At 48.4% G+C, this 23,908-nt stretch overlaps 1 protein-coding gene across 1 annotated transcript in view; it reads left to right on the forward strand.

Annotated features, from left to right (window-relative positions):
• LOC136610233 (olfactory receptor 1G1-like) overlaps nt 1-18,378 on the forward strand; it is a 51,996-nt gene extending 33,618 nt beyond the window's left edge. Inside the window, exon 2 of the mRNA XM_066589470.1 lies at nt 17,434-18,378. Within this exon, the coding sequence (XP_066445567.1) occupies nt 17,434-18,378 (945 nt within the window). The remainder of the gene's footprint in view (nt 1-17,433) is intronic.
• Nucleotides 18,379-23,908: the final 5,530 nt, after the last annotated feature.

Consider the following 23,908-nt stretch of genomic DNA (forward strand, 5'->3'; position numbering starts at 1 on the left):
AGTTCACCCAATTTGCCGTCAGGGAGATGTCCACGTGTCCGTCGTTAAGTGGACCTTCCCAGTAACTGCATTGGTGAGGGCACAATTTATGTTGCGGGAGACATGCTGGTGTAGGGCGGGGATGGAGCACCAGGAAAAATAGTGGCTACTGGGGACAGAGTACCGAGGGACCGCTGCCGCCATCATGCTTCGGAAAGCCCCAGTTTCCACTAGCCTATATGGCAGCATCTCCAGGCTGAATAATTTGGCAATGTGCATGCGGGTGGGTGGCGGCGTATTTCTGCTTTCGCTCCAATGCTTGTGTTAGCAACAGCTGAACGCTGCGCTGGGAGACATTGCTGGAGGCCGTGAAGGACCATGGAGGTGAGGGTGTGGGTGCAGGCCGGGAGGCGCTCGTGCCTGCATCCTGGGAGGGGGATCTCAGTGCCAGGTTGTAGCACAGGGGAAGAGGCAGTGGTGTGACCCGGAGGCGGTGAATGGCTTTCGTTTCACCTTGGGGGGTGCTTGGCCATCATAGGATTGCGCATGCTGGTGGTGGCGAGGCTGGTAGTGGTGGCTCCCCAGCTGATCTTGCTGCGGCACAGGTTGCACACCTCTGTTTGTCTGTCGTCCGCACTCTCACTAAATACATCCACACCAAGCCCTCTGCACGGAGGCTTGCCACGAGTGGATGCTATGGAAAACAGTTGGAGGATTATTTGCTCTGGCCCTGCCTCTTCCCCTGGGCCACCCCACTGCCTCTTCCAATCTGTCCTGCTGCACTTGCCTCCCCCTCTGAAGACCTGTCTTCAGTAAGCTTAGCAAGCCAGGTGAGGTCAGTCACCTCATTGTCCAGCAGCTCTTCCTCTGAATCCTCTGTCCACTCCTCCATCCGACTTACTGCCCTTACAACAACCTCACTGACAGACAACTGTGTCTCATCATCCTCATCCACAAAAAGCTCTTGAGACAGTTGCCGGAAGTCCCCAGCCTCATCACCCGGACCCTGGGAATTTTCCAAAGGTTGGGCATCGGTCACGACTAGAGATGAGCGAACGTACTCGTCCGAGCTTGATACTCGTTCGAGTATTAGCGTGTTCGAGATGCTCGTTACTCGTAACGAGCACCACGCGATGTTCGGGTTACTTTCACTTTCATCTCTGAGACGTTAGCGCGCTTTTCTGGCCAATTGAAAGACAGGGAAGGCATTACAACTTCCCCCTGCGACGTTCAAGCCCTATACCTCCCCCCTGCAGTGAGTGGAGGGCGAGATCAGGTGTCACCCGAGTATAAAAATCGGCCCCTCCCGCGGCTCGCCTCAGATGCGTTGTGACATAGCTGAGGGACAGTGGTATCGTGTTGGAGCTGCTGTAGGGAGAGTGTTAGGAGTTAGTGTAGGCTTCAAGAACCCCAACGGTCCTTCTTAGGGCCACATCTAACCGTGTGCAGTAGTGTGGAGGCTGCTTTTTGCAGTGTTGCACATTTTTTTTTTTTTTTGGTATATCGGCCGTGCAGAGCATTGCGCCCTGCAGTAATACTCCAGGGACAGAAGTGTGGAGGCAGGGAGAGCGTTAGGAGTTATTGTAGGCTTCAAGAACCCCAACGGTCCTTCTTAGGGCCACATCTAACCGTGTGCAGTAGTGTGGAGGCTGCTTTTTGCAGTGTTGCACTTTTTTTTTTTTTTTTTGGTATATCGGCCGAGCAGAACATTGCGCCCTGCAGGAATAGTCCAGGGACAGAAGTGTGGAGGCAGGGACAGAAGACATATATTATTGATTGAATATACGCAGTGGTCCTTTTCAAAAAAATATTGGGCAAAAAATCTATTTGGCCTGCCTGTCACTGTGCTCAGTGTTCTGGGTCCGTGTGTGCTGGGTATAGTAGTTCTACAAAATCATACGCAGCCAGCTAAGTGTTACAGCAAGGTTGCGCCAAATTATTTCCTGGCGTTCCGTAAGCGAACTCAGCCTCCAACCACAGGCCAATAAGCGGCACATTTAATTACAGCGTTCTATTTCTGCATTACTGGTAATACAGCATGCTGAGGGGTAGGGGTAGGCCTAGAGGACGTGGGCGCGGCCGAGGACGCGGAGGCCCTAGTCCGGGTGTGGGCACAGGCCGAGCTCCTGATCCAGGTGTATCGCAGCCGACTGCTGCGGGATCAGGAGAGAGGCACGTTTCTGGCGTCCCCACATTCATAGCACATTTAATGGGTCCACGCGGTAGACCTTTATTAGAAAATGAGCAGTGTGAGCAGGTCCTGTCGTGGATGGCAGAAAGTGCTTCCAGCAACCTATCGTCCACCCACAGTTCTGCGCCGTCCACTGCTGCAACTCAGAATCCTCTGGCTGCTGCTCCTCCTTCCTCCCAGCCTCCTCACTCCATGAAAATGAGACATTCTGAGGAGCGGGCAGACTCCCAGGAACTGTTCTCGGGCCCCTGCTCAGATTGGGCAGCAGTGGTTCCTCTCCCACCAGAGGAGTTTATCGTGACTGATGCCCAACCATTGCAAAGTTCCCGGGGTCCGGGGGATGAGGCTGGGGACTTCCGGCAACTGTCTCAAGACCTTTCAGTGGGTGAGGAGGCCGATGACGATGAGACACAGTTGTCTATCAGTGAGGTAGTAGTAAGGGCATTAAGTCCGAGGGAGGAGCGCACCGAGGATTCTGAGGAAGAGCAGCAGGACAATGAGGTGACTGACCCCACCTTGTTTGCTATGCCTACTGAGGACAGGTCTTCAGAGGGGGAGGCAAGGGCAGCAGCAGGGCAGGTTGCAAGAGGCAGTGCGGTGTCCAGGGGTAGAGGCAGGGCCAGACCGAATAATCCACCAACTGTTTCCCAAAGCACCCCCTCGCGCCATGCCACCCTGCAGAGGCCGAGGTGCTCAAAGGTCTGGCAGTTTTTCACTGAGAGTGCAGACGACCGACGAACAGTGGTGTGCAACCTTTGTCGCGCCAAGATCAGCCGGGGAGCCACCACCACCAGCTTCACCACCACCAGCATGCGCAGACATATGATGGCCAAGCACCCCACAAGGTGGGACGAAGGCCGTTCACCGCCTCCGGTTTGCACCGCTGCCTTTCCCCCTGTGCCCCAACCTGCCACTGAGATCCAACCCCGCTCTGAGGACACAGGCACTACCGTCTCCTGGCCTGAACCCACACCCTCACCTCCGCTGTCCTCGGCCCCATCCACCAATGTCTCTCAGCGCACCGTCCAGCCGTCGCTAGCGCAAGTGTTTGAGCGCAAGCGCAAGTACGCCGCCACGCACCCGCACGCTCAAGCGTTAAACGTGCACGTAGCCAAATTTATCAGCCTGGAGATGCTGCCGTATAGGGTTGTGGAAACGGAGTCCTTCAAAAGTATGATGGCGGCAGCGGCCCCGCGCTACTCAGTTCCCAGTCGCCACTATTTTTCCCGATGTGCCGTCCCAGCCCTGCACGACCACGTCTCCCGCAACATTGTACGCGCCCTCACCAACGCGGTTACTACCAAGGTCCACTTAACAACGGACACGTGGACAAGCACAGGCGGGCAGGGCCACTATATCTCCCTGACGGCACATTGGGGGAATTTAGTGGAGGCTGGGACAGAGTCAGAGCCTGGGACCGCTCACGTCCTACCCACCCCCAGAATTGCGGGCCCCAGCTCGGTGGTGGTATGTTCGGCGGTGTATGCTTCCTCCACTAAAGCACCCTCCTCCTCCTCCTCCTCAACCTCTGTCTCGCAATCTAGATGTGTCAGCAGCAGCAGGACGTCGCCAGCAGTCGGTGTCGCGCGGCGTGGCAGCACAGGGGTGGGCAAGCGTCAGCAGGCCGTGCTGAAACTACTCAGCTTAGGAGATAAGAGGCACACGGCCCACGAACTGCTGCAGGGTCTGACAGAGCAGACCGACCGCTGGCTTGCGCCACTGAGCCTCTAACCGGGCATGGTCGTGTGTGACAACGGCCGTAACCTGGTGGCAGCTCTGCAGCTCGGCAGCCTCCCGCACGTGCCATGCCTGGCCCACGTCTTTAATTTGGTGGTTCAGCGCTTTCTGAAAAGCTACCCACGCTTGTCAGACCTGCTCGGAAAGGTGCGCCGGCTCTGCGCACATTTCCGCAAGTCCCACACGGACGCTGCCACCCTGCGGACACTGCAACATCGGTTTCATCTGCCAGTGCACCGACTGCTGTGCGACGTGCCCACACGGTGTAACTCTACGCTTTACATGTTGGCCAGGCTCTATGAGCAGCGTAGAGCTATAGTGGAATACCAACTCCAACATGGGCGGCGCAGTGGGAGTCAGCCTCCTCAATTCTTTTCAGAAGAGTGGGCCTGGTTGGCAGACATCTGCCAGGTCCTTGGAAAGTTTGAGGAGTCTACCCAGGTGGTGAGCGGCGATGCTGCAATCATTAGCGTCACCATTCCTCTGCTATGCCTCTTGAGAAGTTCCCTGCAAAGCATAAAGGCAGACGCTTTGCGCTCGGAAACAGAGCCGGGGGAAGACAGTATGTCGCTGGATAGTCAGAGCACCCTCCTGTCTATATCTCAGCGCGGTGAGGAGGAGGAGGAGGAGGAGGAAGATGAGGAGGAGGGGGAAGAGACAGCTTGGCCCACTGGTGAGGGTACACATGCTGCTGGCCTGTCATCCTTTCAGCGTGTATGGCCTGAGGAGGAGGAGGAGGATCCTGAAAGTGATCTTCCTAGTGAGGACAGTAATGTGTTGCGTACAGGTACCCCGGCACACATGGCTGACTTCATGTTAGGATGCCTTTCTCGTGACCCTCGCGTTACACGCATTCTGGCCACTACGGATTACTGGGTGTACACACTGCTCGACCCACGGTATAAGGAGAACCTTTCCACTCTCATACCCGAAGAGGAAAGGGGTTCGAGAGTGTTGCTATACCACAGGACCCTGGCGGACAAACTGATGGTAAAATTCCCATACGACAGCGCTAGTGGCCGAAGGCGCAGTTCCGAGGGCCAGGTAGCAGGGGAGGCACGGAGATCAGGCAGCATGTACAGCACAGGCAGGGCAACACTCTTTAAGGGCCTTGACTGCTTTATGGCTCCCCAGCAAGACTGTGTCCCCGCTCCCCAGTCACGGCTGAGTCGGCGGGAGCACTGTAAAAGGATGATGAGGGAGTACGTAGCCGATCGCACGACCGTCCTCCGTGACGCCTCTGCCCCCTACAACTACTGGGTGTCGAAGCTGGACACGTGGCCTGAACTCGCGCTGTATGCCCTGGAGGTGCTTGCTTGTCCTGCGGCTAGCGTCTTGTCAGAGAGGGTGTTTAGTGCGGCTGGGGGAATCATCACGGATAAGCGTACCCGCCTGTCAACCGACAGTGCCGGCAGGCTAACACTCATCAAGATGAACAAAGCCTGGATTTCCCCAGACTTCTCTTCTCCACCAGCGGACAGCAGCGATACCTAAGCAATACGTAGGCTGCACCCGCGGATGGAAGCATCGTTCTGTATCCCCATCAAAAACGGGGACCTTTTCGCTTCATCAATCTGTGTATAATATTCCTCCTCCTCCTCCTGCTCCTCCTCCTGAAACCTCACATAATCACGCCGAATGGGCAATCTTTCTTAGGCCCACAAGGCTCAGTCATATAATTTTTCTAAACAATTTTTATACGTTTCAATGCTCATTAAAGCGTTGAAACTTTCACCTCAACCAATTTTTATTTTAACTGGGCTGCCTCCTGGCCTAGTTACCAATTAAGCCCCATTAACCAAAGCGATTAATGGGTTTCACCTGCCCTCTTGGTTGGGCATGGGCAATTTTTCAGAGGTACATTAGTACTGTTGATACACCAATTTTTGGGGGCCCTCGCCTACAGTGTAATCAAATTAATTTTTAGCCCACCTGCATTACAGCTGACGTTACATCAGCTGTGTTGGGCACTGCAATGGGATGTATTTATGTACCGCCGGTGGCTTCCTGGCACCCACCCATGCTGTGGGTCCACAGGGAGTTGTAAATGCATCTGTGTCAACTTCCAAAGAACCCCAGTCTGACTGGGGCATGCAGTGTGGGCCGAAGCCCACCTGCATTAAACATGACATTATTACCTCAGCTGTGATGGGCAATGCAATGGGATATTTTTATGTTCCGCCGGTGGGTTCCAGGGAGCCACCCATGCTGTGGGTCCACACGGAGTTGTAACTACATGTGTCCACTTCTAAAGAACCACAGTCTGACTGGGGCATGCAGTGTGGGCCGAAGCCCACCTGCATTTCATCTGACGTTAGCTCTGCTGTCCAGGGCACTGCAATGGGATACATTTATGTACAGCGGGTCGGTTCCAGGGAGCCACCCATGCTGTGGGTGCACACGGAATTCCCATTGCGGAGTTGGGGATTCTCAGTTGTACCTGCCTGTGACTATTTATAAAAAACCGCGGTCTGACTGGGGCATGCAGACACCTTGACAGAATGAATAGTGTGTGGCACATAGGTTCCCCATTGCTATGCACGCGTGTGCAGCTCCAGATGGAGGTGGCACAGGATTGGATTTCTCATTGCTTCTGTACAGCATTGTGGGCTATCGCCCCACCCCTTTTAAAGAGGGTCGCTGCCTAGCCGTGCCAACCCTCTGCAGTTTGTGCCTGCGGTTCCTCCTCATGGCAGACGCACTTATAAATAGACATGAGGGTGGCGTGGCATGAGGGCAGCTGAAGGCTGGGCAGGGACAGTTTGGTGTGCGCTGTTGACACTGGGTCGTGGGGGGGGTGGTTGGTCAGCATGTAACCCAGGAGAAGTGGCAGCGGAGTGTCATGCAGGCAGTGATTGTGCTTTGTTGGAGGTAGTGTGGTGCTTAGCTAAGGTATCCATTGCTAATGAGGGCTTTTCAGAAGTAAAAGTTGTTGGGGGGGGGGGGGGGCCCACTCTTGCCGCTATTGTGGCTTAATAGTGGGACCTGTGAACTTGAGATGCAGCCCAACATGTTGCCCCTCGCCTGCCCTATCCGTTGCTGTGTCGTTCCCATCACTTTCTTGAATTGCCCAGATTTTCACAAATGAAAACCTTAGCGAGCATCGGCGATATACAAAAATGCTCGGGTCGCCCATTGACTTCAATGGGGTTCGTTATTCGAAACGAACCCTCGAGCATCGCGAAACGTTCGTCTCGAGTAACGAGCACCCAAGCATTTTGGTGCTCGCTCATCTCTAGTCACGACAAACTCCTCAGGTGAGAGAGGAATCAGTTTTTCCCACTCAAGACAGGGACCTGAGAACATTTCCTGGGAGTCTGCCTGTTCTGAATCTCTCCTTTTCCTGGAGTGAGAAGGCTGGGAGGAAGGAGGAGCAGCCTGAGGATTCAGCCCTCGACTGGACTGCGTGAAAGACAGGGTTTTAGATAAATTGCTGGACGCATTATCCACAATCCATGACAGGACCTGATTGCACTGTTGTGCTTGTAATAAAGGTATTTCACGCGGACCCGCAAAATGTGAGATGTAGCTGGAGAGCGGAGAGACGCGGCGCTCTCTTAATCCCTCAGCAGTCGGCACTGATTCACCCCACCCAGGACCTCGGCCTCTCCCCACACCCTCACTTGGATGCCCGCGTCTACATCCTCAACCCCCACCCTTACCCCTACTCTTCTTCATGTCGGATAAAGAATAGAGCAGGACCCAAATAAATTAACCCAGCGCTGAGAACTGGGGCTAATTCATCACACGCAGAGACTTGGAGATACCAAAGGCTCTATGCTGTGACAGAAAAAAATAAACCTGTTATGATGAGGCCAGTCAGGGGCAACGGGTGGCAGTGCCGCGGTTTGCCGCGGCATTCCGGCATGATGTTGCGCCCACGTTCGGGTCGTCGAGCAGCAGCGCCGTGCTCTGGTGTGCAGGCGTGGCGCGGGCGGCCATGCGCGCGCGTGCCTGCCATGGGAGGCGCGCGCGCTCTATCTCTGTGCTGATAACTGCGGCTACTTCACCCCACACAGAGAATGGTAGATGCGAGATACTCTGCACTGTGGCACAAATAATTAGCCAGGTGGATAGTGCTAATTTCTGCGGCTACTTCACCCCACACAGGGAATGGGAGATGTGAGATGCTCTGTACAGGGGCAGAAACAATTAACCTGGTGGATAGTGCTTATAACTGCCGCTACTTTACCCCACACAGAGAATGGTAGATATGCGATACTCTGCACAGGGGCACAAATAATTAACCCCGTGAATAGTACTGATAACTGTGGCTACTTCACCCCACACAGAGAATGGTAGATGTGAGACACTCCGCACTGTGGCACAAATAATTAGCCAGGTGGATAGTGCTAATTTCTGCGGCTACTTCACCCCACACAGGGAATGGGAGATGTGAGATGCTCTGTACAGGGGCAGAAACAATTAACCTGGTGGATAGTGCTTATAACTGCCGCTACTTTACCCCACACAGAGAATGGTAGATATGCGATACTCTGCACACGGGCACAAAAAATTAACCCGGTGGATAGTTCTGATAACTGTGGCGACTTCACCGCGCACAAAAAAGGTTAGATGCAAAATACTTTGCTCAGGGGCACAAATTATTAACCCAGTGGATAGTGCTGATAACTGCAGCTACTTCACCCCACACAGGGAATGGGAGATGTGAGATGCTCTGCACAGCCCCAGAAAAAATTTACCCGGTGGATAGTGCTGATAACTGCGGCTATTGCCCCCCACACAGGGAATGGGAAATGTGAGATGCTCTGCACAGCCCCAGAAAAAATTAAGCTGGTGCATAGTGCTGATAACTGCGGCTACTTCACCCCACACAGGGAATGGAAGATGTGAGATACTCTGCACAGTCCCAGAAAAAATTAGCCCACGGTTTAGCGATGGGAACTCTGGCTAATTCACCGCACACAGCGAATGGGAAATGAGAGATGCTCTGCATTGGCCCAGCAAAAATTAATGCACTGTTTAGCGATGGGAACTTCGGCTAATTCACCACACACAGCGAATGAGAGATGTGAGATGCTCTACACTGGCCCAGCAAAAATGAACGCACTGTTTAGCGATGGGAACTCCGGCTAATTCACCGCACACAGCGAATGGGAGATGCTTTGCACAGCCCCAGAAAAAATTAGTCCATGGTTTAGCAATAAAAATTACGGCTAATTCGCCGCACACAGCAAATGGAAGATGTGAGATGCTCTGCACTGGCCCAGCAAAAATTAACGCACTGTTTAGAGATGGGAACTCCGGCTAATTCACCGCACACAGTGAATGGAAGATGTGAGATGCTCAACACAGCCCCAGAAATAATTAGCCCACTGTTTAGCGATGAGAACTCCGGCTAATTCCCCGCACAGAGAGAATGGTAGATGTGAGATTCTCTGCACAGGGCTAGATGCTTGAAAAAAAGGAATTGGTGCACTACTGCTCCCAGACAGCCAAACAGGTATGCACAAAATGAGGAGTAGCCCTAAGAAGGACTATTGGGCTCTTGAAGACAGGATCCCTACTCTAACACTTTACCTATCTTAGCAGCAGCTCTTTCCTTAACCCCTGCCAGCATGCGTCTGAGGCGAGCTGCCGGTGGCCCCAGCTCAAGTACTCAGTGGTCACCTGATCCCGCCAGCCACTCACTGCTGTAGACGTGCACAGGGCTGGCACGTCACAGCAGGAAGTGGTATTGCCTTCCCTGCATGTTTAGTGGGTAAAAAATGGTGCTAAACATGTGGGGAGGGGAAATGATATTTATTTGAGCACCGCGTGGTATTCGACTTGAGTAGCGAGCATCTCGAGTATCCTAATACTCAAACGAGTATCAAGCTCGGACGAGTGTGCTCGCTCATCTCTAGAATTGATCTAAAGGGCATGAGATACCTAAAGGAGACACTTGTTAGTTTGCAAAGAGAATTAATCTGAAGCTTATAAGATGGCTGACTGGAGACAAAATTGACAGTTAAAACCAGGATTTTAACATTTCCCTCATTTTAAAACAGTTCATCTGAAGATTCTTGGTGACATTGGCGTGAAAGGTACATTTAACTGTGTTTCTGCCAGATTCCCACCGTCACTGACTCTTCAGTGGCTGTTTTATTTACAGGTCGGCATTCCAAAGTCTTCTTGCTTGTCTCCGTACTCTGTAAAACCAAATGTTTATGAAACATAAAATGACAAAGGAAACAAAATGACTCCAGAGTAAAATGACAGATTGCATTATTATTATTTCTATTTATCATGCGGTTAAGCAAAAAGTTCATGAAGATTGTTCCTGTCATGCCAGAAACATGCCAAGCATAAGAGATATTAGAGAAGGTATACACTGTATACAGCAATACAACAACATACAAATGACCAACATCCCACATATTATCCTGAAAATTTGGTGGAGCCAAGATAAGCTGAACCAGGACCCCAAACAACCAATCAAACCATGACTGATCCTTGTCCTGTTTGATTGATTGTACTATGCTTTGTATCCGCTGTATCTTTTTATGTATGAATTCAGTATTGTTGCATTTCATTCTTGGTCATTTTGTTTAGTTACACAATATCATTGAATCAGATGTTGCTGACATCTGGTTGAATGATATTTATGCACATTTCCCTATATCAGACTTGTTGCAGGTGACGTTATAACAGACTTCTGCTCCCACCACCTGTCTGACTTGAAGCCTGGTCATATTTGCCCACTGGGTGTGCTCTACTTGTGGGCACCCTGGGCAGTAGTCATAGATATTTACAAAATTCTGAATATCATTTTCCTCTACCTCAATGTCATTATTGATTACTAAAAATACACTGCAGGGGAGTATAACTATTTTGTTATTTTATTGTATATAACAAGGCTTTACTACTAAACAGGGTAATGAGGGACATTATTTATTACTTAAGGTTGCCAAGAGGGACATTTTTACTTCATGGGTCCATGGGAGGCATTACTACTAACCATGGCCAGGAGGGGCATTATTTAATAAATAAGGGGGCCATGATGGGCAATATTACTTAACAACATCATGTGGGGCATTATTTATTACTTAATGAAGTAATGAGGGGCACTGTTATTTAGTGGAGGACATACCCACATAATGGGATATGAAAGGCACTATCACTTAAACAAGGCCATGAGGGTCGTTATTACCGAGTGGAGATAGTGAGAAGATGTTATTGCTGAGTGGGAACACTTTTACTGTGTATGGGGCACTTAATAGCAATTACTTTGTGACTATGAATGGAGATATTGTGCAGACATTGGGAAAATGAATTCATGTGGCTGGGAAATTGAGGAGTCAAAGATGTCTCTGTGTCAAATTCTGTAAAAGATAGGTATGACTGAAAGAAGTCATCATAGTGGTCTGGGCCTGATGGATTAGAAAAGGTAAAGTGAACAACTCCAGTTAGAGGGCATGTTATATGTGATTACTGGATATAATGTTTCTGTAATCACTTATATAGTAAGCAGAAGGTCTGTGTAGAACTGGTATACAATGCTATATGGTCTCTGTAAGGAGTAACATGGTCTTTGTACCAATTACTGATGGTGTTTTGACAATTTGTAGTTTCTTTAATCAAATTATTGATGAGGGTCAAATGCAGTGGGCCCATGCTGATCTTCTATTAGTGACCTACTGTATCGTGTGGATGAGAAAAATCCCTTTAAAAGTCAAACTTAAAAGTTGATTCAAGTTTTTTATTTGGGTTGTAAATTTGTAATAAAATGTACAAATACCTTGTACAATGTTAATAACTTGCATTAGCAAGGTATATTATTAATGTGAATGTAAATGTTTTGTTACATTTGTTGGGGGGAGAGGGCCCTCTGCAATCTATGTTTGTCCCTGGGAGTAGTAATTATGTCTCAACTGAACTCCATCCCTAAAGATTTCAAAACCATTATTAGTGGGATGCCTGGGTGACTCTAGCGCATACAGGCATGCTGAACTATAAGGCAGGACAGACACCTGTATTGTATATCTGCATTATTGTATTTTCAGTAGGCCTTTATGCTGTAGTCTTCTAGTTCATCATACAGTAAATGTGACTTCATCCAGGTAATGACAGCTGCTCCAGTTTCTTTTCTCATTCCTTCTGCCTATTTTTTAAGACTTTACTATACTGTAAATTTTAATATGTCAGTCTTTGGGGTTCATATGGAAGTTATTTCCTTTTATTATTTCCTGCTTTTATGTTAATCCTACACTGTTCCTTTGTGTTATCATGATGCCGTCACTGATTATTTCCATCAATTTTCCTTAAAATAATATTTCTTAATGCCCAGCTCCTCCTAATGTTCTCTATAATTAAGCGCTCTGTCCACATGTGCACTGTATGATACATTCTCTCCATCTTCATTAGGGCTCATTCACACGGGCATATGCAATGTCTGTCTATGAAAAATGCACTGCTAGGGCAGCTTCATACAATGCTACAGTGTAATGTATTTGCCAGGAGAACAAGTTTTGATGATGTAGATTTGCATGCATGACGGTACAGGGTACTGCACTTTTTGTGCACACAGGGTCAGTTCACATGTGCGTGCGGCACATCCTTCCATGATAAATGTTATTTAGCCTAATGCTATACAGATGGTGTTCTTTTTTCCCACAGAATTGTGAAGCGTATTGTGCATGTGCGCACATGTTGAGGGCACATTTGCTCACCTCCCACAGACTTTTCAGACTTTTATGTTGCCCTTGGTGTGCAAATACGCAGAAAAAAAGATCAGGACTAGAGATGAGCGAGCGTACTCGGAAAAGCACTACTCGCTCGAGTAATTTGCTTTATCCGAGTATCGCTGTGCTCGTCCCTGAAGATTCGGGTGCCGCTGCGGCTGACAGGTGAGTCGCAGAGGGGAGCAGGGGAGAGCGGGCGGGAGAGAGGGAGAGAAAGATCTCCCCTCCGTTCCTCCCCGCTCTCCCCTGCAGCTCCCCGCTCCGTGCCGGCACCCGAATCTTCAGGTCCGAGCACAGCGATACTCGGATAAAGCAAATTACTCGAGCGAGTAGTGCTTTTCCGAGTACGCTCGCTCATCTCTAATCAGGACCTTTTCTTCTTTGGGCATGCACAAAATGTGCGAAAAAACACAATCATGGAAACAAATCCATTAACATCCATGGGTTCTATTCTCTCTACATTGCGCAATATACTTTAGGCATGCAAAAACATGCGCCATTATGGTCGTCTGAAGAAGCCCTTATAACTGCATGTGTTTGTGTGTGTTTTTTTGTGCACATTTTTTTTTAACATTTGTATTGATTCTGTATTCACTTTTTGCAAAAAGGCCAAATTGATACCATTTTACCGATTTCCTCCTAGTAACGCAGTGAATACGCATATGACTGTCTATATGCTACGTTTTCACACAGTCACGTTGATTTTAATATGTAGTTTTGCTCTGCCAATACAGATGTAAATAGGACATGCTGCTTTTTCTTTGGGCGGATTCAGACGAGCACGGTTTTCTCCTCATGATAATCATAGCCGTATAATGAGACTAAATGAAACCACTCTTGTCTATTGGATTTCAGTGGTTTCATTTTCATCACCTCTTTTCCCGGTTACGTCCTGGAAAAAATAAAACCTGCCCTATCTTTCCTGCTCATAGTTAAACTGCGTGTTGGAAAGATTGGGCAGCACCTGTCTTCCTGCGGTAATTTTCAAACTCCTGTGCTCTGGTGCTGAGATTGAATGGCTGGTGAATGGAAAGGGATTCCCCTTGTTCAGGCGCAACTACTCCACGCCGCCGAGCAACTTTTTTGCATAAAGAAAGAAGGTATTTTTGCCTATTTTAACACGTTGTGTGCAACATTATGAAGAATTGCAAAACTGCACGTATGATAAATTTCTCCCATAGTGTTTGTAGTTTGGCACAACTAATGAGATCTCAACATATGATCCGTGTTGCACATACAAAGTAATGATTGTGGTGATTCATGTCTTCAGTCCTGTGTGAAAATACATACAATGCATTATATGGGTATTGGAATATGACAAATTCTGCTCTGCTAGCTTTGTATAATTATGCAGCTAAAATGAGCTAACAAAGTCAGCTTTAATACCATTTCTTTGTATGCTCTTGTTCTCCACTGTACAAGGTAAATGTGGACGGCGCTTCAAGTGGAGCTGGCAGACAAGCAGATACAATCTTCAAAGATAATCCCGGCATTCGCTGTTTTGCTGCTCAGTGTAGTTCTTTATTGCATACCAGCAATACAAAGGCGGTGTTTCGGCACACCCTAGCCTTCTTCCAGTGCTATACTTGTGTACAAAACACAAATATTTGAATCATGTGAATGATGATTGGCGTCACTGATAGGAGATGGAACTGTGTTCATGGGAATGTCTTTTTGTTTACCGATAAAGAATTGTGGATAGATTCAAGAGTTTGTTGTAACATCATTCTTTTTTGTTATTTTTAACATTAAAAGATATTATATCTACAAGATTACTTGGTTAACTTTTCAGTCTACTGGCTAACACAGTACCATTGTTTTTGCTTCATCTTGTAACTAGGGTGATCACTAGAGATGAGCGAGCATACTCGTCCGAGCTTGATGCTCGTTCGAGTATTAGGGTGCTCGAGATGCTCGTTACTTGAGACAAGCACCACGCGGTACTGGTCTCGATTAAACGAGCACTGACCATTGAATTCAATGGAGCCGGCAATACAGCCGGCTCCATTGAAAGCAATGGGCTGCCGGCGAGCGCGTGATGAATTTTCGGGAAGGGCTTAAAAATATAAGCCCTTTCCTGAAATTCATCCAGAAATGTGTAAAAACAAAAAAATATATATACTCACTTGGTCCCGGCAGACGGAGTTTAGCCGTGGCCGGCCGGCAGTTCTCCTGAACTGCTCTGAGTAGTATTCAGCAGCCGGGGATTTAAAATCCTGCTGAATGAGCTGCCTCTAATTGGTCACAGCCTCACCAATCAGAGGCAGCTCTCACTCACCCATTCATGAATTCATGAATGGGTGAGTGAGTGCTGCCTCTGATTGGCTCAGCGCAGGGACCAATCAGGGGCAGCTCTCAGAACGATCTTTATGCTGACAGTGCGGGAGGGGGAGGGTCTCACTCTTGCCACTATTGTGGCTTAATAGTGAGACCTCGGAGCCCGAAATGCAGCCCTGCATGTTGCTCCTCGCCTGCCCTATCCATTTCTGTGTTTTTTACATGACTTTGGTGATTTGCTAAGATTTTCACAAATGAAAACCTTAGCGGAGCACCAGTCATATACAAAAATGCTCGAGTCGCCCATTGACTTCAATGGGGTTCGTTACTCGAAACGAACTCTCGAGCATCACTGAAAGTTCGACTCGAGTAACGAGCACCCGAGCATTTTGGTGCTCGCTCATCTCTAGTGATCACATTACATCATAATGGTCTGACATGATTAACTGCTATTTATGTATGTGAGATTTGTACATATGTATAGCAGTTGAAAAAGGCTACAGTGTTCTGTGTATTGCTGCTATGCAATAAACTCTTCTGTGTTCTCTCACTGGATTCACTCTCCTTTTATTTACATGACAGGCTTTCTCTTTCTTCCACTCTTATCTCTAAAGGGCCTGTAAATATTTAGGAAATCACAGGCAATACAATATTTTAGCCCAGGGATTACCTCCATTGACATCACAGCTTGAAAAAATATCTCCTAATAAAAGCACAACTTTTTTCCAGGATGAGTTGTGTTTTTTAATTGTATTTATTGCACCAAATAATGTGCTGAAAAAAATTTAACTATTTCTAAGTGTAGTTAAATGGAACATAAAACGCAATTCTGCCATGTTTGAAGGCGGTTCTAGTTTTTACGACATGCAGCAAAATTGACATGATAACTTTATTCTGAGTCAGTAATATTATGATGATACCAAATTTATATGGCTTTTTTCACTACTTTTAAGAAGTAAAATATTTGTTTTTATTAAATCACTTTTTGTTGAGAAGAATTTCATTTAACAGTGCACTCAAAAACAAAATCAAGTTTCACGTCTTCAAACATAAATAAATATGAAATCTTGCATTTTCAATTTCAGCGGTAAAATGTTAGAATGAACCTTTTATCTCTATAAAGTTTTATTACATTCCGATATGCAACAAAAATGTCAAACTTTAAGGGTGGCTTCACACGAGCGTGTTTTTGTGCGTACATAGGTGCATACATAAGTGCCACCCTGAATTGTTTTTAAGGGAAGGACTTTACATATAAGCCCTACCCCGTAAAACCAGAACTATAGTGTAAAAAAAATAAAATAATAATAATGCAAAGGTTGTCTTCAATGGAGCTGCGAATGCTGCCGCTGACTCCATTGAAGAAAATGGTCTGCCGGCACCCTCAAATTGTTTTTCAGGGAAGGGCTTTAAATATAAGCCCTTCCCTGAAAAATAACAATTTTAGTGTTAAAAAAAAAAATTACCTGTCTGCCGCTGCCATGTCCCCACAGGGAAGAAGAACACATCTGCCGCATGCGGCAGATATTTCCTTCATCCCCGCGTGGAAAAATAATTCCCTGCTGCACTTGCCACATCTGTGACAGATGCAGCAAAGGAATTCTTCATCCCTGCAGGGAATAAAGAATTACCTACCACAGCTGTCACAGATGACAGCTGTGGTAGTGGATCAAGCAGCCTCCATCCAGTAATAGTTTTTCAGGGAAGGGCTTTAAATATAAGCCCTTCCCTGAAAAGCATGAAAAAATGGTGATAAAAATAAAAAAAAAAGCTATACTCAACTTTCTTCAGGTGCCGGGGCTCAGCCACATCCAGCCGGCTCTTCTCCTAAACTGCTCTTAGTAGTATTCAGCAGGCGGGGATTTAAAATATCCGCCTGCTGAATGGGCTGCCTCTGATTGGCCAAGCACTGTGACCAGTCAGAGGCAGCTCTCAGCTATTAAATGACAGCTGAGAGCTGCCTCTGATTGGTGCCAGCACTCAGCCAATCAGAGGCAGCACTCACTCACCCATTCATGATTTTTTTTTTTTATACTAAAATTGTTTTTTTTTCAGGAAGGGCTTATATTTAAAGCCCTTCCCTGAAAAACAATTTGGGGGTGTCAGCAGACCATTATCTTCAATGTAATTATTATGAAACACAGAAGAACATATTACATGCAGATGTTATCAAATTTGAGCATAAAACTCCAGTGCTGCAAAGCAACAGGTCTAACTGCTGACCCACGGGACCACCATCAGTAATGGCATACATTAGTTTTAGGGTATTGGTGAGGTTTTGGTTCTGTTCAAGCTAATTTGGACTAAACCAAACTTTTATTTGAAACAAGGTGAACCAGCCAAACCAAAATTTTCAAAGGTTTGCTCATCTCTAATTGGGAGCTTTTTAAATGTACATGTTAAATGTAGGTAGAAAATGTGACATACTTGTTAAGGTGTGGTTTTGTTTCTTTGTGCCATATGGGTTTGTTAGACATGTTATGACTAAAGGCACTGATTGTGTCCATCCATTTTGGGGGAGCATTCCAGTTTTATATTTTGATAACCAAGTATATCTTTCTTCAGGTAGTGAAGATGAACAACTGCACAAATGAGACAGTAAAGGAATTCCTTATCTTAGCATTTCACACCTCTGCAACTGGACACATTGCACTGTTTATTGGAATGCTACTTATGTATTTGATGACAGTCATTGGGAATCTGATCATTATCACACTTGTATGTTTAGTGACCCAGCTACACACTCCTATGTATTTCTTCCTATGTAATCTCTCCACTGCAGATATCACCTTTGTGTCCGTTACTCTCCCAAAGGTATTGTCCATCATTGTAACCAAGGATCACACAATCTCATTTCAAGGTTGCATAACTCAGCTGTATTTCTTTTTACTGTGTGGAGATGCGGAAGTATTCACGCTGACGTGTATGGCTTATGACCGCTATGTAGCTATCTGTAAGCCCTTGCAGTATGCAATGCTCATGAGAAAAAAGGTGAGACTTACAATGTCTGCTTCTTCTTGGCTCATTGGCATCTTTAACTCCTTATTGCATTCATTGATTGCATCTTCTTTATCTTTTTGCTATTCCAATGAAATTGATCATTTTTTTTGTGATCCGAAGACACTAAATATGCTCTCCGCCAGCGACTCCATATATAGAGATATTGTATCCGGCGTTACAACTGTATTAATTGGATGCTTACCTTTTCAATGCATTATAATATCCTATGTCTACATCATTAAAACCATACTGAAAATGAAATACTCCAAGGGTTGTTCAAAAGCTTTTTCTAGCTGTACCTCCCACCTTATAACTGTCATATTATTCTATGGACCAGGTATCTTCTTGTACATTAAACCAGAAACGGGACATTCTTTAGAAGAAGACAAGTGGCTATCACTTCTATACGTGGCTGTTGTTCCAATGTTAAACCCGTTGGTGTACAGTCTAAGGAATAAAGACACATTGGATGCAATGGCTAAAGTAAAACGATACTTACAGAACATTTAGCTTTAAGGGAAGATTTTCCTTAGCTATGACATATATTAGAGAATTCTTCAGCAATTTATATATAAACTTAACTCTGACCCTTGAAATTTATGCTTAGATTTAAATATCAAATATCTGGTGCAAGAAAAGATCAAAATATGCCAAGAGGCTGTGTAATTTGTAGCAGTGGTCAGTTTTTGGTGTAATAAAAAGGAAATCTATTGATCTGTGAGATACTTTGCCCTTCCCCAAAATCCTGCCTTCTTTTTTTTATCATTCATGACACACATTGTTTTTTCTTTGTTTTTTTTCCCCTCCCAAACAATATTTGGAAAACGCCTGAAAAAAAACACAGACCCAGAGTATGCTGAAATTTCGAAACAATGTTATAAAGCCAAAAAATGTGCAAAAAGTGTTTAAAAAACACCATTTAAAGAACATTGTTTGCAAGGGTTTCCATATTTTGTTGTTAACCTATAGTAAACATCTGGACAAAAAGAGGTAATAAAAATGTTCTGCTAAAGATGTGGTGTAACTAGAGATGAGCGAGCACCAAAATGCTCGGGTGCTCGTTACTCGGGACGAACTTTCCACGATGCTCGAGGGTTCGTTTCGAGTAACGAACCCCATTGAAGTCAATGGGCGACCCGAGCATTTTTGTATTTCGCCGATGCTCGCTAAGGTTTTCATGTGTGAAAATCTGGGCAATTCAAGAAAGTGATGGGAACGACACAGCAACGGATAGGGCAGGCGAGGGGCTACATGTTGGGCTGCATCTCAAGTTCACAGGTCCCACTATTAAGCCACAATACCGGCAAGAGTGCCCCCCCCCCCTCCCAACAACTTTTACTTCTGAAAAGCCCTCATTAGCATGGCATACCTTAGCTAAGCACCACACTACCTCCAACAAAGCACAATAACTGCCTGCATGACACTCCGCTGCCACTTCTCCTGGGTTACATGCTGCCCCCCCCCCCCAAGACCCAGTGTCCACAGCGCACACCAAACTGTCCCTGCCCAGCCTTCAGCTGCCCTCATGCCACGCCACCCTCATGTCTATTTATAAGTGCGTCTGCCACAGGAAAAGCAGGCACACAGAGGGTTGGCACGGCTAGGCAGCGACCCTCTTTAAAAGGGGCGGGGCGATAGCCCAAAATGCTGTACAGAAGCAATGAGAAATCCAATCCTGTGCCACCTCCATCTGGAGCTGCACACGTGGGCATAGCAATGGGGAACCTATGTGCCACACACTATTCATTCTGTCAAGGTGTCTGCACGCCCCAGTCAGACCGCGGTTTTTTATAAATAGTCACAGGCAGGTACAACTCCGCAATGGGAATTCCGTGTGCACCCACAGCATGGGTGGCTCCCTGGAACCCACTGGCGGTACATAAATATATCCCATTGTATTGCCCAACACAGCTGAGGTAGTAATGTCGTGCTTAATGCAGGTGGGCTTCGGCCCACACTGCATGCCCCAGTCAGACTGGGGTTCTTTAGAAGTGGACAGATGTAGGTTAAACTCCGTGTGCACCTACAGCATGGGTGGCTCCCTGGAACCCACCGGTGGTACATAAATATTTCCCATTGCAGTGCCCTACTCAGCAGAGCTAACGTCAGATACAATACAGGTGGGCTTTAGCCCACACTTCATGCCCCAGTCAGACTGGTAATATGTACCTTAACAGTAACCTCGTTGGTGGTAATGTGGTGGTGACTGCGGACCTAGTAGCGCGGTTTTATGTAGTTGGTTTTCGGAATGTGGCCATGATTAAGTGGTCCGTGGCGGGGGGATGGTGGTGGTGCTCTCTTGTTGTGTCGTTAAAGGTGAAATTCTTGGACTGCCACCAGACGGACCAATGCAAAGGTATTTGCCAAGAATGTTTTCATTGTTGGAGGAGGAGGGGGATGTTTTGGAGGCACTATGTGTCCTCTCCACGTGTCCGTGGTTATATGCACCTTAACAGTAACAGCGTTGGTGGGAAATGGCCTCGCCGCCATCATGTCTTTGTGAAGCCTCTGTTTCCACACCCCAGTGACATACCATTAGCTGCGGTATAGGCAGAGCCCAGAATTATTGACATTTCAGCGGTAGTATTAGGGACAGGCCCCACTAACATATCACTAGCAGCAGTATAGGGGGAGCGCAGTCTTAGTTCCATTTCAGTAATAGTAGCACTCAAGACAGGCCCCAGTAACAATTCTGAAGCAGTAGTATAGGAGGAGCGCAGTCTTAGTTCCATTTCAGTAATAGTAGCACTCAAGACAAGCCCCAGTAACAATTCCCATTGCAGCAGTTTAGGGAGATAACAGTCTCTTTCACATTTCAGTAGCTGCAGTATAGACAAGGCCCCAGTTACATTTATGTAGCAAAAGTGTAGGCCAACCCCACACACCTTTCTGTACCATGAGTGCAGGCGAAGAACATAGAAATTACAATGATTACACTGTAGGTGAGGGCCCCAAAAAATTGGTGTAGACACAGTACTAGTGTACCTCAGAAAAAATTGGCCATGCCCAACCAAGATGGCAGGTGAAACCCATTAATCGCTTTGGTTAATGTGGCTTAAGTGGTAACTAGGCCTGGAGGCAGCCCAGTTTAACGAAAAATTTGTTGAAGTTAAAGTTTCATTGCTTGTAAGAGCATTGAAACGTCTAAAAATTGTTTGGAAAAATTATATGAGTGAGCCTTGTGGCCCAAAGAAAAATTGCCCGTTCGGCGTGATTACGTGAGGTTTCAGGAGGAGGAGCAGGAGGAGGAGGAGGAATATTATACACAGATTGATGAAGCGAAAAGGTCCCCGTTTTTGATGGGGATACAGAACCATGCTTCCATCCGCGGGTGCAGCCTACGTATTGCTTAGGTATCGCTGCTGTCCGCTGGTGGAGAAGAGAAGTCTGGGGAAATCCAGGCTTTGTTCATCTTGATGAGTGTTAGCCTGTCGGCACTGTCGGTTGACAGGCGGGTACGCTTATCTGTGATGATTCCCCCAGCCGCACTAAACACCCTCTCTGACAAGACGCTAGCTGCAGGACAAGCAAGCACCTCCAGGGCATACAGCGCGAGTTCAGGCCACGTGTCCAGCTTCGACACCCAGTAGTTGTAGGGGGCAGAGGCGTCACGGAGGACGGTCGTGCGATCGGCTACATACTCCCTCACCATCCTTTTACAGTGCTCCCGCCGACTCAGCCGTGACTGGGGAGCGGTGACACAGTCTTGCTGGGGAGCCATAAAGCAGTCAAGGGCCTTAAAGAGTGTTGCCCTGCCTGTGCTGTACATGCTGCCTGATCTCCGCGCCTCCCCTGCTACCTGGCCCTCGGAACTGCGCCTTCGGCCACTAGCGCTGTTGTATGGGAATTTTACCATCAGTTTGTCCGCCAGGGTCCTGTGGTATAGAAACACTCTCGAACCCCTTTCCTCTTCGGGTATGAGAGTGGAAAGGTTCTCCTTATACCATGGGTCGAGCAGTGTGTACACCCAGTAATCCGTAGTGGCCAGAATGCGTGTAACACGAGGGTCACGAGAAAGGCATCCTAACATGAAGTCAGCCATGTGTGCCAGGGTACCTGTACGCAACACATGGCTGTCCTCACTAGGAAGATCACTTTCAGGATCCTCCTCCTCCTCCTCCTCAGGCCATACACGCTGAAAGGATGACAGGCCAGCAGCATGTGTACCCTCACCAGTGGGCCAAGCTGTGTCTTCCCCCTCCTTCTCATCTTCCTCCTCCTCCTCCTCCTCCTCACCGCGCTGAGATATAGACAGGAGGTTGCTCTGACTATCCAGCGACATACTGTCTTCCCCCGGCTCTGTTTCCGAGTGCAAAGCGTCTGCCTTTATGCTTTGCAGGCAACTTCTCAAGAGGCATAGCAGAGGAATGGTGACGCTAATGATTGCAGCATCGCCGCTCACCACCTGGGTAGACTCCTCAAACTTTCCAAGGACCTGGCAGATGTCTGCCAACCAGGCCCACTCTTCTGAAAATAATTGAGGAGGCTGACTCCCACTGCGCCGCCCATGTTGGAGTTGGTATTCCACTATAGCTCTACGCTGCTCATAGAGCCTGGCCAACATGTGGAGCGTAGAGTTCCACCGTGTGGGCACGTCGCACAGCAGTCGGTGCACAGGCAGATTAAACCGATGTTGCAGGGTGCGCAGGGTGGCAGCGTCCGTGTGGGACTTGCGGAAATGTGCGCAGAGGCGGCGCACCTTTCCGAGCAGGTCTGACAAGCGTGGGTAGCTTTTCAGAAAGCGCTGAACCACCAAATTAAATACGTGGGCCAGGTATGGCACGTGCGTGAGGCTACCGAGCTGCAGAGCCGCCACCAGGTTACGGCCGTTGTCACACACGACCATGCCCGGTTGGAGGCTCAGCGGCGCAAGCCAGCGGTCGGTCTGCTCTGTCAGACCCTGCAGCAGTTCGTGGGCCGTGTGCCTCTTATCTCCTAAGCTGAGTAGTTTCAGCACGGCCTGCTGACGCTTGCCCACCGCTGTGCTGCCACGCCGCGCGACACCAACTGCTGGCGACGTGCTGCTGCTGACACATCTTGATTGCGAGACAGAGGTTGCGTTGGAGGAGGAGGAGGAGGGTGGTTTAGTGGAGGAAGCATACACCGCCGCAGATACCACCACCGAGCTGTGGCCCGCAATTCTGGGGTGGGTAGGACGTGAGCGGTCCCAGGCTCTGACTCTGTCCCAGCCTCCACTAAATTCACCCAATGTGCCGTCAGGGAGATATAGTGGCCCTGCCCGCCTGTGCTTGTCCACGTGTCCGTTGTTAAGTGGACCTTGGCAGTAACCGCGTTGGTGAGGGCGCGTACAATGTTGCGGGAGACGTGGTCGTGCAGGGCTGGGACGGCACATCGGGAAAAGTAGTGGCGACTGGGAACTGAGTAGCGCGGGGCCGCCGCCGCCATCATACTTTTGAAGGACTTCGTTTCCACAACCCTATACGGCAGCATCTCCTGGCTGATAAATTTGGGTACGTGCACGTTTAACGCTTGAGCGTGCGGGTGCGTGGCGGCGTACTTGCGCTGCGCTTAAATACTTGCGCTAGCGACGGCTGGACGGTGCGCTGAGAGACATTGGTGGATGGGGCCGAGGACAGGGGAGGTGAGGGTGCGGGTGCAGGCCAGGAGACGGTAGTGCCTGTGTCCTCAGAGCGGGGTTGGATCTCAGTGGCAGGTTGGGGCACAGGGGGAGAGGCAGCGGTGCAAACCGGAGGCGGTGAACGGCCTTCGTCCCACCTTGTGGGGTGCTTGGCCATCATATGTCTGCGCATGCTGATGGTGGTGAGGCTGGTGGTGGTGGCTCCCCGGCTGATCTTGGCGCGACAAAGGTTGCACACCACTGTTCGTCGGTCGTCTGCACTCTCAGTGAAAAACTGCCAGACCTTTGAGCACCCCGGCCTCTGCAGGGTGGCATGGCGCGAGGGGGCGCTTTGGGAAACAGTTGGTGGATTATTCGGTCTGGCCCTGCCTCTACCCCTGGCCACCGCACTGCCTCTTGCAACCTGCCCTGCTGCTGCCCTTGCCTCCCCCTCTGAAGACC

The sequence above is a fragment of the Eleutherodactylus coqui genome, chromosome 2 (genome assembly GCF_035609145.1).
Source record: "Eleutherodactylus coqui strain aEleCoq1 chromosome 2, aEleCoq1.hap1, whole genome shotgun sequence".
Lineage (NCBI taxonomy): Eukaryota > Metazoa > Chordata > Amphibia > Anura > Eleutherodactylidae > Eleutherodactylus > Eleutherodactylus coqui.